Genomic DNA, 15,009 nt, shown 5'->3' with positions numbered 1-15,009 from the left:
GGGGCTCCTCAACACAGAACGATCATCAGTAACCAGATAGTGGAACAGACACTTTTTTCTCCACTCTCATTGGTAGTAGTCACCAGGCAGACTGCTCTGCCCAACCATCAAGAAGCTGCACCAGTGCTGGAGCCTGGAGAGGTGAGTAACACCTACACACCAGGTATTTATCTCCTAGACCACCAGGACTTTACTATAAATCCATTCACTGCCGTAGACTACCACTGATGTCTCTGCTACCCTTTTCTCTTCTTTAGAAAACTACGGATGTTTCTATTAATCCTTTCTCTCCCCTAGCCTGCCAGGGATTTCTCTATTAATCCTTTCTCTCCCCTAGACTGCCAGGGATTATTTCTCTATTAATCCTTACTCTCCCTTAGTCTGCAAGGGATTTCTCTATTAACCCCTAGTGATTTCTCTATTAAGGTCAGGTGACTGGACTGGTCCACTCCCGCAACAGCATGACCCAACCTCACTCTGACCGCCGCTGCCGCCTTGTCATTCCGTCCTCTGCTCCATCTGCCTGCCCTTCTTACTCGAAGTGAGGTCCAGGTGACTTAAAGGTTTTTTTTTCATCAAGGACATTTATGATATGTCCACAGGATATTACATAAATGTCAGATAGATGCGGGTCCCACCTCTGGGTCCCAGTTCTATCTCTAGAATAGGGCCCCTAAACACTGTTCGACCTCTTTGTGTTGTGCTGAAGCTTGTGATTTCCGACCATGAATAATAAAACAGCATAACTCGCTGAGCTACACTGTTTCCGTAAGTCCCATAGAACTGAATAGTACTTACGGAAACTGCTTCCGTAACTGTCTTTCACTACTATGGGAGTGGGACCCGCATTTATCTGACATATCCTGTGGGTATGTCATAAATGTCCTTTAAATAAGTCGGAACAACTTACTGATGCGAGTTATTTTCAAAACTTACCATTGCAAAGAGTCGACTGCGCTCCAGACTGACCGACGCAGTAGCAACCTCATCAATACCGGCTAACATCACACGCCTCACCAAAGAGAAGCAGTTCCAGTCATCACATTAGAGGTGAGTTAATTAAATATTTGACCAAATACAGAAGGTAAATTTTTAAGTTGATAATTTTGTATGGGCCGTGAATGATGTTATAAATATCCAAATGGCGCCTTGGCAGAAAAAAGCTTCCCCGTCCTGTTCTAGACCAAAAGAGACATTTTTGTCCATCATCTCTTTTGTATTCCATTCTTATAACATCTGCTGCTGTATACTCATTGCAGGGGCGTAACTAGGAAAGACTGGGCCCCATAGCAAACTTTTGACTGGGGCCCCCCTCCCCTGGGTGTCACACAACCCCCTCCCTTGTAGATAGTGCCTTTTTTACAGCCCCCCCTGTAGAGAACGCCATACATCCCCCTGTAGAGAACGCCATACAGCCCCCCTGTAGATAACGCCATACAGCCCCCCTGTAGATAACGCCATACAGCTCCCCCTGTAGACTGTATGGCGTTATCTACAGAGGGGGACTGTATGGTGTTATCTACAGGGGGGGCTGTGTGGCGTTATCTACAGGGGGGCTGTGTGGCGTTATCTACAGGGGGGCTGTGTGGCGTTATCTACAGGGGGACTGTATGGCGTTATCTACAGGGAAATGTATGGCGTTATCTACAGGGGGACTGTATGGCGTTCTCTACAGAGGGGGCTGTATGGCGCTAACGCCATACAGCCCCCACTGTAGAGAACGCCATACAGCCCCCCTGTAGGGAACGCCATAGAGCCCCCCCTGTAGGGAACGCCATACAGCGCCCCCTGTAGGGAACGCCATACAGCGCCCCCTGTAGGGAACGCCATACAGCCCCCCTGTAGGGAACGCCATACAGCCCCCCTGTAGGGAACGCCATACAGCCCCCCCTGTAGGGAACGCCATACAGTGTCCCCCCCGGCAGGGAATGCCATACAGCGCCCCCCCCTGCAGGGAACGCCATACAGCGCCTCCCCCTGCAGGGAACGCCATACAGCCCCCCCTGCAGGGAACGCCATACAGCCCCCCTGCAGGGAACGCCATACAGCACCCCCTGCAGGGAACGCCATACAGCCCCCCCCTGCAGGGAACACCATACAGCCCCCCTGCAGGGAACACCATACAGCCCCCCTGCAGGGAACGCCATACAGCCCCCCCCTGCAGGGAACGCCATACAGGAACGCCTGTAGCAGCCATAGCGGATGCTAGCGGAGCCTGCGGCCATGGTGGGGGCCCGTAGCAGTCGCTACCGCTGCTACGGCGGTAGTTATGCCACTGACTCATTGTCACTGTTAGGCTGGGTTCACACAGAGTTTTTTGCAGGCGGAAAGTTTGAGGCAGATTTTCCTCCGCCTGCACATCGTTTTCGCAGTTTTTCGCCTGCGGCTATTGAGCGCCGCGGGCATAAAACGCCACACAATACGCTTTCTCTGCCTCCCATTGATGTCACTGGGAGGTCAGAGGCATGAACGCCCGAAGATAGGGAATGTCCCTTCTTTCGCCCGCGAGCCGGTTTTACCGCTCGCGGGAGAAAGCCGCCTCCACCTCCCATTAAAATCAATGGGAGGCATTTTCGGCCGGTTATTGGCGAGTTTTTCAGCGCGGTTTCCGCGTCAAAAAACTAGTAAAGAAACTGTGTGAACATACCCTTATACTCATTGCTACTATTATTGCTAAACATTTCCTAATATTTACGATTCTGCATTAATTGATTTACTGAATGAATAAATGACTTTCACGGGTGTATTTGGTTTAATATTGTACCCAGCAAGGTTTCTATAAGAACTTGTGACCTGGAGGACAGAGAAAATTAATGCCAAATGCCTCTTGCAAAATCACTTTTGTTTTATCTAATAACAACTAAAGGGATTATCTGGGTTTTTATTATTTCATTGTTTACATGGTTTCCTTCCCATTCGTACTTTGCACGCATCGTTACATTTGTATCAGCTGTGCAATAACTAAGTTATTGCACCACTGTCCAATTAAGTATCTTACATGACTCTTCTTTTCCTTATACTACCTTTGATTTAGCTTATTTAATGTAAAAAATCTGTGCCGGGAGGTGCAAACATCAAAATTGTGCCAAACTGTGCCAAAATTTGGCGAATTTTTTGACAATTTGTAGACCCATCAACGGCAAGGGCAATTTAATTATTTCCTAAGTAAACTACTGAGTGGCTCATGGCAGTGATACTTAGTATATTTTAATTTGTTTGATGCTGTTGAGTTGTAGTATTTTCTGTGCTTACTTTCAAGGGACTCATGACTGTCATTGTCAAGACACAGGAAAGCAGGAAATCTCCAAAATCACCTCAATTAAATGAGTGAACCTTCAGGGGCAAACAAAGCTCTATAAGGGCTTATCCACACACAACGGAATTGTTGCAGAAAATTTCTTCCGCAATTCCATTGAATGTCACAGACTTTCCGCTGCGGCAAAAACACACCATTTCCTGCGGGGTGATACATCATTGAGATAAGAAATGGTAACATTTTAGAAATGAAAACAAGACTCCTAACTCAGTTTCCATTGACTTTTCGCATTCAAAGAAGTCTATTTAACATACTCTGCTTTCAAGGATTCAAAACTCAGATAGGGTAAGGTGACTAATGTAATGTTCACTTGACCTGAACTATTCTCCAGATAGCAGGGTGCACAATGTACAATAATAACAGGGATTTAATGCTGAATGAAACTGGCTTTGTGTATGAAGTTGCACAGCCTCCTAGAAAATGGTGGACGATTTTGTAAATGCAGTTAGAGCTCATCTCTTTGTTCACAAGAAATATATCCATACTGTTTCAGTGTCTTAATACATGTTGACAGTGGCGTAACTACCGCCCTAGCAGACGTAGCCACTGCTACGTGCCCACGGTATGAGGGGGCCCATGCCGCCCACCGACACGGCCCCCATGCCCGGTGGCCACTTGGGACCCATGCCGCCCGGACCCTAACATTTATGGGCTGGGCGGCACGGGCCCCCTCATGCCCAGTGGTGTCGCTGGCACCGGAGGGGGCCCCGGTGCTAGCGGCAGCCACATTCACTTGTATCTGCGTCCTCAGGATGCAGATACAAATGAATACTGTTAGGCCTGCAGCCTATATGGCACTGGGAAGACTCCCTGAGCAGGCCGGCGTGATGACATCACTGCATCACGCTGGTCTGCGCATGCATCCCGCCCGGAGGATGTGCAGCGCTCCGTCCATTCCGGAAATAGTGGCAATATACAGGAGGGAGCAGGGTGGCACTATAAACAAGTTGGGGAGCACAGTGGCACTATATTCAAGAGAGGGAAGCACGGTGGCACTATATACAAGGGAGGAGCAGGGTAGGACTATATACAAGGGGGAGTAGGGTGGCACTATATACAAGGGGGAGAGCAGGGTTGCAGTATATACAAGGTGGGAACAGCGTGGCACTATATACAAGGGGGACCATTGTGGCACTATATACAAGGGGGGGAGCAGGGTGGCACAATATACAAGGGGGGGGGCTGTGTAGCACTATATACAAGGTGGGGAGCAGGGTGGCACTATATACAAGGGGGGAGCAGGGTGGCACTATATACCAGGTGGGAGCAGGGTGGCACTATATACAAGGGAGGAGCAGTGTGGTGCTATATACAAGGGGGGAGCAAGGTGGCACTATATACAAGGGGGAGCTGTGTGGCACTATCTACTAGGGGGGCTGTGTGTGGCAGAATCTACACGGGTATGTGTGTGGCGCTATCTACAGGGGGCTGTGTGGCAATATCTACTAATGGGGGCTGGTGGCACTATATACAAGGGAAGGGGCAGTGTGGCACTTTAACAAGGGAGGGGGGCCTGTGTGGTACTATATACAGGGGGGCTTTATGGCGATTTCTACAGGGCGGCTGTATGCCACTATCTACAAGGGGGAGGTGGGGGGCGCTATCTACAAGTGGGGTGTGACACGGTCTACAGGGGGGCTGTATGGCAGAATCTACATAGGGTAGTATCTACAGGGGGCACCTAGGGGGGGCCCAGTAAAAAGTTTGCTATGGGGCCCAGTCTTTCCTCGTTACGTCCCTGCGTGTTGAATTCCTTAAATATCAATACATTTGTACATTATGGCTCAGACTTGTTGGATCATTTTACCTTATTGAAGAATGTAATATATTTTTCCCATGGTAATGTTTCATTTTCGTTTAACTTGCACTAATTTGCATTAGTAACTATTAATACTTACTGCCCAGATCTGCAATCACATGAGGTTATTGCATTATACAGTAGCATCATTTATTCAAACAATGAAGTACTGTATACTTCTAGAAAGTTTTTTCTCATTTAAATTGCAGCTTCTCTTACTTCTTTCCATCATAACCAGGAGCCAGTGCAGATCTAGCAGGGACTACTTTTTTATAGATCCTTTTTGACTGTTTTTCTTGTGAATCATGATAACATATTGTAGCATATATAGGTGCAATTCTATGTTAACCTTCAGATAATGCATTGTTATATTAACAAGTCCAGATTTCACAAAATGCACAGGAGACACATGCCTATGGTCGGCCAGAAAGGCGCTCTCTGTGGACTTTTAAACTCGCTCCTCCCAGTGTTACAACACAGCCGCCTCCTGCTGTTGCTATTTTAGCCTACATGACAGCAGCTACTAACTACTTCTGGGGCAGTGTAAATTGTACCTCCACTGACAACCCTAACATCCGTCACATACTTCTTTTATCCTTACTTCCTATCATAGTAAGCAAGCGATCACCTAGCCTTGGATGTCGGAGTGAGTGAGCACCTGACTTTAGGGCAGTATATAAGCACCATATGGCAGTATTATTTACTTCTCACTATTTATGCATGCAATGCAGCACTGAATATATAAACTATGGCTGGTAGTATTACTATTTTCATGAACCAAGGCTGCTACTACAGTATAACTGTATTTTTTCTCTTTTGCTGATATTAATATTGATGTTATACAATTTGGCTGGTACTATTACTATTAATGTACTTCAGATGGTAGTATTTCTGAATCTGTGCAAAAGATACAATTTTCAATCACTTGTTATTCAGTTTGTTTCTCTTCTTTGTTCTTCAGACTGTAATGAATATTTTTATTTGGCCTGTTTTGCTAAATAAGGCTGAATATGTTCAAGAAACTGCATATTTCATGTAAAGACAAAAGTTTTTAGTTTTTGTTAAATCTAGAATGACGGATATTGCCTAAGTTGCCAAGTCTTTTGTTCCTGACATATTAATCTCTTTCTGTCTATTACAGTGAGTTGTAGCAAATGACAAACTCAGCTCTGAATCTCTGATCGAGAAACTCAGCTTTGACAGCATTCCAACAGCAACTTCAGCATTAATCTAAAAGATATGAAACTATGATATTTAAAATATAAAACCTATGCAACAAGTATCCCAGAGAATTTAAAATACCCCTTCCAAAAAAATGTTAACAACAAGAAATAAGAGAATCTATGCCTGTGAAATGATCCTGTTATTGGCTTAAACATTTTCTTATCCTGAAATAGGCATGAATGTAGTCATGTGCCTACAAAAAATGTACTACATTTGGAGGATCATAATAATGTTCATTGCTATATGTATGATTTGGTATATACACAATAGTCGAGATATAAAAAAGTGAAATCTGTAATGCCATGCAGTAATTGTAAGTAGTAACATGTATCAAGGGCAGACGGATGAGAGTGCCCTTGGTCCCTGAGCATGAAATAGTGACATCACTGAGTCAGCATAACATTTTTATTGTGCTGCTCATCTGGTCCTCCAGCTGAGTGAAAAAAACAGTTAATGGTCAATGGTCCATGGGTGAACCAGTGGGTCCCATTGTTGGTGTAGTTTGGAAGAGGAACCTGCCCTATTGCCTGACCACTTTGTCCACGTCTGACTGTTAAGATCTTTAGACCAACTAGTAAAGGCCTGTTTAAAAAATAAAAAAAAAAAAGGGGCGTTTTTTAGGGAATCCCTGGTGGTCTAGGTTAGTGAAAGGATTAATGGTAAATTGTTGCTCTTGTGGGTCATGTACTCGGGGGGATCCCAGGAATCTAGCAATTGACCATTTTGCCAGCCCCTTACACCTGGCCCTGTCTTTGAGTAACATAAAACATGGTTCACCATTTCATTTTACCTACTGTAGCTACTTGCAAACTATGCAATTTAAGAAAGTAATGCAATGGAAAACAATACTCACACCTCCTTGCGGACTCTTGTGTGAGTTCCAGTCTGTAAATGGACAAGCGATTTATTCCACCACACATGTTGCTTTTTTCTCCCTTGCACTCCATGTTACATTCCGACTCACTGACATTTAAGGCTTTAATTTTGTGACCACAGTAACATTCAGCACCAAATTCAAGCCCAGCATACATGTAACCCCTGCAATATGAGAAAGTGAATAGGAATAAGCAACAGAAGACTACAAAACAAACAAATCACAGTTATGGTGGCCACCAATTATATTGTCGCATATCCAGGTGCAAAACCCAAAGTAAAATCCTCAAATCTTTTAGCACAAAAGATGCTAAATAAATCCATTTTTTAATAGCAAAGCCAGAATGAATTTAATTAATGGAGGGTTCAAGAGTAAACTGTATATATTTCTGTGGACCGACTTTGTAAAGAGATTATATGAAGCAGATTACTCCGTCCATATTCCCTAATAGGATAAATTTAGCAAATAGAAGAGCTGCCCCACTCTTGGTTAAAGCCAAATACTAAGTTCAGTTGGGAAAATGTGCTCTTCTAAGCATTTCCTTCCCAGATAACAGTTCACAGCAGGGGCTCCCAGCAGAATGACCTCGCGTGATCAGCATGTCTCTGGGTGACCCATCATTTACATAGGGTGTTCTAATAGGGTAAGCCCTTTAAGCAGCACAAGCACCCCATGCTATGATCAATTGACCGGGCTGTTTTATAGAACATTCATAGAGTGAGGGTTTGGATAAATTAATAAATCATAGATTTTTTTAATACCAGTTTTATACCATTCTCTGTCTTTCTTTATGAAACAACATAATTATAAGAATGAAGATGTTTGTGCAGGTTTTTATACATAAGACATGTACAAGGTATGTGGTACAGTGCACATCCATCATCGTAATACAGTCTGAGATATGGAAATAACAATTCTCGCTGGTCATGTGTTTGCTTCTATTTCTGTATACTTACTCCATTCTGGGTCAGATTTATAGTCCCTGATGCTTGTGGCCAATGCATATATAGCTCATGTGTTTGTTATTGTAGTAGAGATTCTCCTGTGACAATTCCCTATACAATAATTGAAAGAAATCATCCGTATTTACAGTATATTTAAGTTAGGTAAGGCAAAGAAGTCTGGGGCACTGGGACACAGAAATTATGTCATTTTTTCCTTCCATTTTCCCCTCTATTAGTTAATTTACACATGTATGGATTCTTCCTTTAGAGTTTGTTATACTTTTCATGTTACAGTATATGACAAGTTACATCGCAACTATACCACTAGTTATACTAATGTAAAAGCAATATTCAATACACCACAAATATCATCATTTTTATTTAATCTAATTATTCTATTTATCAGACAATCCGGTGTGTACAGCATTGTAGACGTTGGTATTTTAGCTGTCATTTTTTTAAGAGGTATGGCTTTCCTTCACCTGGAGCAAAACCCTACCCTTGCACTGCAGCAAACCTTGTTGGTGCCCCGACCTGGCACAAAACACCTAGGGGCACATGTCCTGCCAACCCTCCCCCTCCCAATGATATTCATTGGAAACTTCCTCCCACGTCTTCTGTAAGTCTCCCAAGAGCTATAACTAGCTTGTACTGCAAGTCCTTTGTCTCTGACCTTACACAGCTCCTTCTACAAGAGCTCAATAGGGTTGAGATCTATCGATTATGTAAGCCAGTCCATTAGAGACAGTTTTCCAGGTCCCTGTTTCTTCGACAAGTAATTTAGTACAGTTTAGAAGTATTCTTCACATAATTATCCTGCTGCATGATGAAGTTTGCATCAATCAAGCACTGGCAAGAGGGACTGACATGACATTGTAGAATAGACCGTGTAACCTTTCTGGTTCATTTTACCTTGCATTCGGTATAAATTTATCTTTATATCTGCGGCAAATCATCTCAATACTATTGCTTTAGTTATTAAGTTCTTCGCCAGCATTTTTCATTTGTTCTATGTCTCACATATGTTCACCTCTTTGATTCAAACACCTCAAGATGCATCCATCCATAATATTGACACTGGCACTTGGTATGTACTATTTAGGAAATCCGCCAACTCAGGACCTGCAAAGTGTCTATTTTTCCGACTGCTGACTCTGTTGTACTTATTTTCTTGAAAAATTGCCAACTAGGCCTTCTACTATTTTTTTCTGTCTTGGTTAGATCCAGTAGTTTGTCCTCTTCTCTTGAGACAGTAGGGGTGGACTATCAAATATTCCAAAACCTTTAATCACCAGTGCACATCTAAAATGTTAAAGAGTCTCATTCCACAACAATGTAAATTAATATTCCTATCAGAATACATGGAAAGTGGAGCGACAGCTGACACTTACATTAAATGAAAGTACTCGTAACACAAAGCTACGTACATTAAAGACGTTATATAAGAACATTAGCCTGTAACAATAAGCATACTGTTTTATCATGCAGAAATTTATTTAATATACCAACCGTGATAAATGAGGCAAGTAAACTGTTATAATAAACTACAGGGTGGGCCATTTATATGGATACACCTAAATAAAATGGGAATGGTTGGTGATATTAACTTCCTGTTTGTGGCACATTAGTATATGGGAGGGGGGAAACTTTTCAAGCTGGGTGTTGACCATGGCGGCCATTTTGAAGTTGGCCATTTTGTATCCAACTTTAGTTTTTTCAATGGGGAGAGGGTCATGTGACACATCAAACTCATCGAGAATTTCACAAGAAAAACAATGGTGTGCTTGGTTTTAACATTACTTTATTCCTTCATGAGTTATTTACAAGTTATGGGTGACATTATGGGTGTCAGGTTCGAGCATTCCTAGATGAACAGTTTCCTGGAAAGTGGATTGGTCGTCGTGGGCCAGTTGAATGGCCCCCTATGCCTCCCGATCTGACCCCCTTAGACTTTTATCTTTGGGGTCATCTGAAGGCAATTGTCTATGCTGTGAAGATACGAGATGTGCAGCAACTGAAACTACGGATACTGGAAGCCTGTGCTAGCATTTCTTCTGCGGTGTTGCTATCAGTGTGTGAAGAGTGGGAGAAGAGGGTTGCATTGACAATCCAACACAATGGGCAGCACTTTGAACACATTTTATAAGTGGTCAGAAACTTGTAAATAACTCATGAAAGAATAACGTTACATTAAAACCAAGCACACCATTGTTTTTCTTGTGAAATTCTCGATAAGTTTGATGTGTCACATGGCCCTCTTCCCATTGAAAAAACTAAAGTTGGATACAAAATGGCCGACTTCAAAATGGCCGCCATGGTCAACACCCAGCTTGAAAAGTTTCCCCCCTCCCATATACTAATGTGCCACAAACAGGAAGTTAATATCACCAACCATTCCCATTTTATTTAGGTGTATCCATATAAATAGCCCACCCTGTATATTACAATAGATTGTTATGTATATTCCATCCGGCACACAAATATGTGTTTAAAGGTAACAATCTCCTATAAAAACACCTCACAACAAGTACTGTACTGTCAGTATATACATGAAGGGAATTAGGGGAATAGTATTTTAACAATATTTAAGTGTTTATTAAATCGGTGACTGTTCTGAAACCTTATGGGAGTCAGACCGGCCAGTTGCCTTTAACGACAAATTGCCCAAGAATTTCCCCACGAGACTCTGACACAGCTGAGCCATCCATGTACAAATGGACCAGTGTTTCCAAGGGCCAACTATATATTCATGATCCAAGGAAAAAAGCATGTCTATTAAACTGCCAATTACCGCTGCTGTTTGCCAGTATCCTGTCAGAACCTTCCCCCTCTTTTTTTTTTAAACATTTTTATTATTTCTTCTTTAGCATTTTAAGACACAGCATACAGCATGTTCGTCAGTATTTGATTAAGTCTTTTGGAGGATTCTGCTTAGTATAACTGCTGAATAAATCTTACAGTTCAACACATGGAATTAAATAATAAACTAAGGAGCAGGTTTTGGCAGGAGAAAATAATTTGTTGATGTGCACAAACTAATAAAGCTCTATTCATTCAGCAATCACCACCCTACCGTTCAGCACAGTTGTCCTGGCAACGGAACACTGTCATCTTTTTGTAGTCGAAAAAGGACACTCCACGGAGCGCTCTCTGTCGCGTGTCATCCATGTAGCATCCAATATACTTTGCTGCAAAACAAAAAGACACAACATGTTAACGACAGTCTGCAAGAGGAAGTTATGCTATACATTGTTAGAAACCTCTAGCTGAATATGGATCTCAGCTTGGTTTGGAAAAGGCTTTATATAATATTGTGTTGTTTCAGGTTATTCAGCCAGTAAACACGACTGAATCTTCTAACAGTGAGAAACGGTCACAATGTATTGAGCCAGCTGTACACATATTCACCATAAACTGGGCATTTCTATGAAATGTCTTTTGTTTGTGCAGTCTTAAAGTTAATTCCATCTTTAACACCGAAAAAGGCCATACTTACAAATGGACACAGCCAGGTCAGAAACGCTGATGAAAGGGTGAGCAGGTGCTTTAAATAATAATAGCCACTCCCACTAGTCTTGAGGGGAGTGGTGTGTGGTGCATGGGATGTGTAGTAAGAAATAATAAATGAATAGTGTGTGTGCAAGTGTAATACTATAAGTGAAATATAGGGGGCAGTAACGAGTGAAGTGCCCTTGTTTTTATCGGTTCTGTTAATTCCATCTTTGCTGAAATTTTCCACATGACATTCAAAATTCCAAAAAGTTGGAGTTCCAAATCTGACTACAATCCTCCACTCACAGCACATGCTGAGAAAGTGGCAATGTGTGGTTAGATTTCGAGCTCCAACTGTAAGAATCTGTTTACACTGGCTTCATGGCTTCCACTTATAACAGTAGCCATGACGCTCAGCAGATCCATCATATGTTGTATCTAAATGGCCACCAGCAGACACCCCTGATCTATTATGGGGTCCGTTGGGTTCCATTGAGGTTCCTGTCATTCCAAAGGCAAGAATAGTACTGCATGTTGTCCTATTCTTGCTGTCATTAGTGACGGAAGCCTCGAAGGAACCTCTGACATAGTCTAGTGTGAACATACACTAAGAAATTTGAATGTCTCTATGCAAAGGGGGACTTTGAAGCAGAGGCATAACTACCGCGGTAGTAGCCGTAGTGGCTGCAATGGGGCCCGCGGCTTGACACGCCCACCTGCCAGCCGACACACTCCCCCATATGCCCGATGGAGCCGCTAGCAGCCGTTATGGCTGCTACAGCGGTAGTGCCGCTACTATGGGGCCCGCGCTGCTGAGCCACCAACAAGTATGGGCCGGGTGACACAGGCCCTCTCATGCCCGTAGGCGTCGCTAGCACCGGAGAGGGCCCCAGTGCTAGCGACAGCCAAATACATTCATTAGCACTGAATGGCCGGGCATGTTACGAGGTCTGTGTGTGGCACTATCTACAAAGGGGGGCTGTGCTGCACTTTCTACTAAGGGAGGGCTGTGTGGCACTACATACAAGGGAGGGGGCTGTGTGGCACTATATACAGTGGGAGCTGTATAGCGCTATATTCAGTGGGGGCTTTATGGCGATATCTATAGGGGGCTGTATGGCACTATCTACAAGGGGGAGGTGGGGGCGCTATCTACAAATGGGGTGTGACACAGTCTATAGGTGGGTCTATATAGCACTGTCTACAGGGGGGCTCTATGGCACATTCTACAGGGGGCACTATTTATAAGGGGGCTGCTTGTGGCACCCGGGGGGGAACCCGGTCAAGAGTTTTTTATGGGGCCCAGTCTTTCCTAGTTACGCCCCTGCTTTGAAGACTACACAAACAAAATAGATTACATAGTATAATTAAATGTATTGTGAACATGTGTGAAAGTAATTAATTACATACTAATAAATTACAGCAACTAAAAATTCTTAACGGTTATGTACACATTTGAAACCAATTTGTTTTTATTGTTACAATGTATGCAAAATAAAAATGAAGCAACTTTGCAGACAATCTTAAGTAAATGTCTCCTATTTAGTTTCTACTGCCCCTATGTAGACATATGTGTCGCTATGGTTACAGACTACAAACAACAGACTATAAACAAACCCTGTGTACTCTGATCCTACTCCCTTTTTTCTGTCCCCTACTTATTGGGGGGAATTTATAAAGACTGGCATTATAAACGCCAGTCTTAAAGGGGTTTTCCAGTTACGAACAACTGATGACCTATTCACCGGATAGGTCATCAGCATATCATCGGTGCGGGTGGTCCGACACCCGGACCCCTCACCGATCAGCTGCTCCGGCTGCCTATGGGCACCGTATGTCATTGCACACTATGCAGTATACGGAGCCGGAAGCAGTTGGCTTCGTACATTGAATAGCAGCAGAGCTGCAGTACTGCAGTTTGCCCGCTATTCTGTGACCTGAGCCAACTGCTTCCAGCATGGACATCCGGTCTGGTGCCCGGAGGCAGTCGGAGCAGCTGATCGGTCAATGTCGGTCTCTGAACTATCATATACTGATAACCTATCCGGTGGATAGGTCATCAGTTGTCCGGTAGTGGAAAACCCCTTTAAGATAAAGAGTACTAGAGTAAAATGTGCCTAATTTAATAAGATACACACTCCTCTTAATAAATCTCTGGCTGTCTGTGCACCAGAAATTTAAATCTATGGCAGCTATGAGCTGGAATATATATCCGCTATAAGTTACTACCTCAAACTTCGCCCCTATTTTTACTTTTTTTTTTTTGTCGTCCTAGGGGACTTGAAAAAGGAATAGCGTTGTGGGTGGGGGGACGACTGGTTGTCGGACGGGCCCCCCTCTCTCTAATCGCTTAGATGCCACGTTTGCTATTGACTGTGACATCTAAGTGGTTAAACGGCCAGAATCATCACCATCTACAATCCCAGCAGTTAGTGTGAGGTGTCAGCTGAAATACACAGCTGACACCCGTAGGCTCAGTCCGTGAAAACGCTCCATACTTCCCCCCCCCCCCACAAGGGGTTAAATTCAGACAGTTCAGAATTAGACTAGCTACACCAAATTTATCGCAGAGGCTCTTGCTAAATGATAAATTTGGTGCATCTGTAGACACTTCTGTCTAACTTTATACCACCTCTTGGTTGGCTAATTTTAGTCCAAAATTTTGGGGCAACGCCGCTTCTTCCGCTAAGCTACAGACTTTGTCAGGCGAATCGCAAACAACTGTTCTTTTCAGCACATTTTATTGATAAATTTGTCTAAAATGATTTGCACCAAAAAAAAGGTGCAACTCAGACCAGGATTCTGGTGTAAAACCAATAGTAAATCTGCCCCTCTATTGAAAAAAAGACACCAACCCATTAATGTTCCATTCTAATGCTATTTTATTGTAAAAACGAAAAAAAACAAAAAACATATAAAAATAAATTAGACTATTCTGCAAAAGCTCTAGTTTGTAATACATTCTCTCAGCATCAGGCTCAGAATTAATATTCACACCACACCTTCCTTCCCTTCAAACCCATCTGCCATTAATAACCTGTGGGCAAGAGTCATGTTTAGTATCTCCTGTGCTTACTATAAAATAAAAAATAGGCAGTTGCATACTATACTGCCACTAAATGGCATCAAAATATTACAAGACTGAAAATATCAAAATCTATAAATTTGTAACAAATGTAGGCGTGTGACAAAGGTGTGCAGTGAGTTACAGTGCTGTGAAAAACTATTTGCCTTCCACCTGATTTCTTCTATTACTAATTTGTCATATTTATTGAGGATAAAGATGTATTCAATGTCACAAATGTGAAAAAGTAATTGCCCCACTAAAACTAATAATTGGTTGTGCCACCTGTGGCAGTAA

At 43.0% G+C, this 15,009-nt stretch overlaps 1 protein-coding gene across 2 annotated transcripts in view; it reads right to left on the bottom strand.

Annotated features, from left to right (window-relative positions):
* WSCD2 (WSC domain containing 2) overlaps window positions 1–15,009 on the bottom strand; it is a 465,220-nt gene that overhangs the window by 120,934 nt on the left and 329,277 nt on the right. For both annotated transcript variants that reach the window (XM_075835153.1, XM_075835162.1), the window contains 2 exons: window positions 11,230–11,344; window positions 7,192–7,376 (listed from right to left, as the gene is read on the bottom strand). In XM_075835153.1, the coding sequence (XP_075691268.1) occupies window positions 7,192–7,376; window positions 11,230–11,344 (300 nt within the window). The remainder of the gene's footprint in view (window positions 1–7,191; window positions 7,377–11,229; window positions 11,345–15,009) is intronic.

Source organism: Rhinoderma darwinii, chromosome 1 (assembly GCF_050947455.1).
Source record: "Rhinoderma darwinii isolate aRhiDar2 chromosome 1, aRhiDar2.hap1, whole genome shotgun sequence".
Classification (NCBI taxonomy): Eukaryota; Metazoa; Chordata; class Amphibia; order Anura; family Rhinodermatidae; genus Rhinoderma; species Rhinoderma darwinii.
This window is presented reverse-complemented; position numbering and strand designations above follow the sequence as displayed.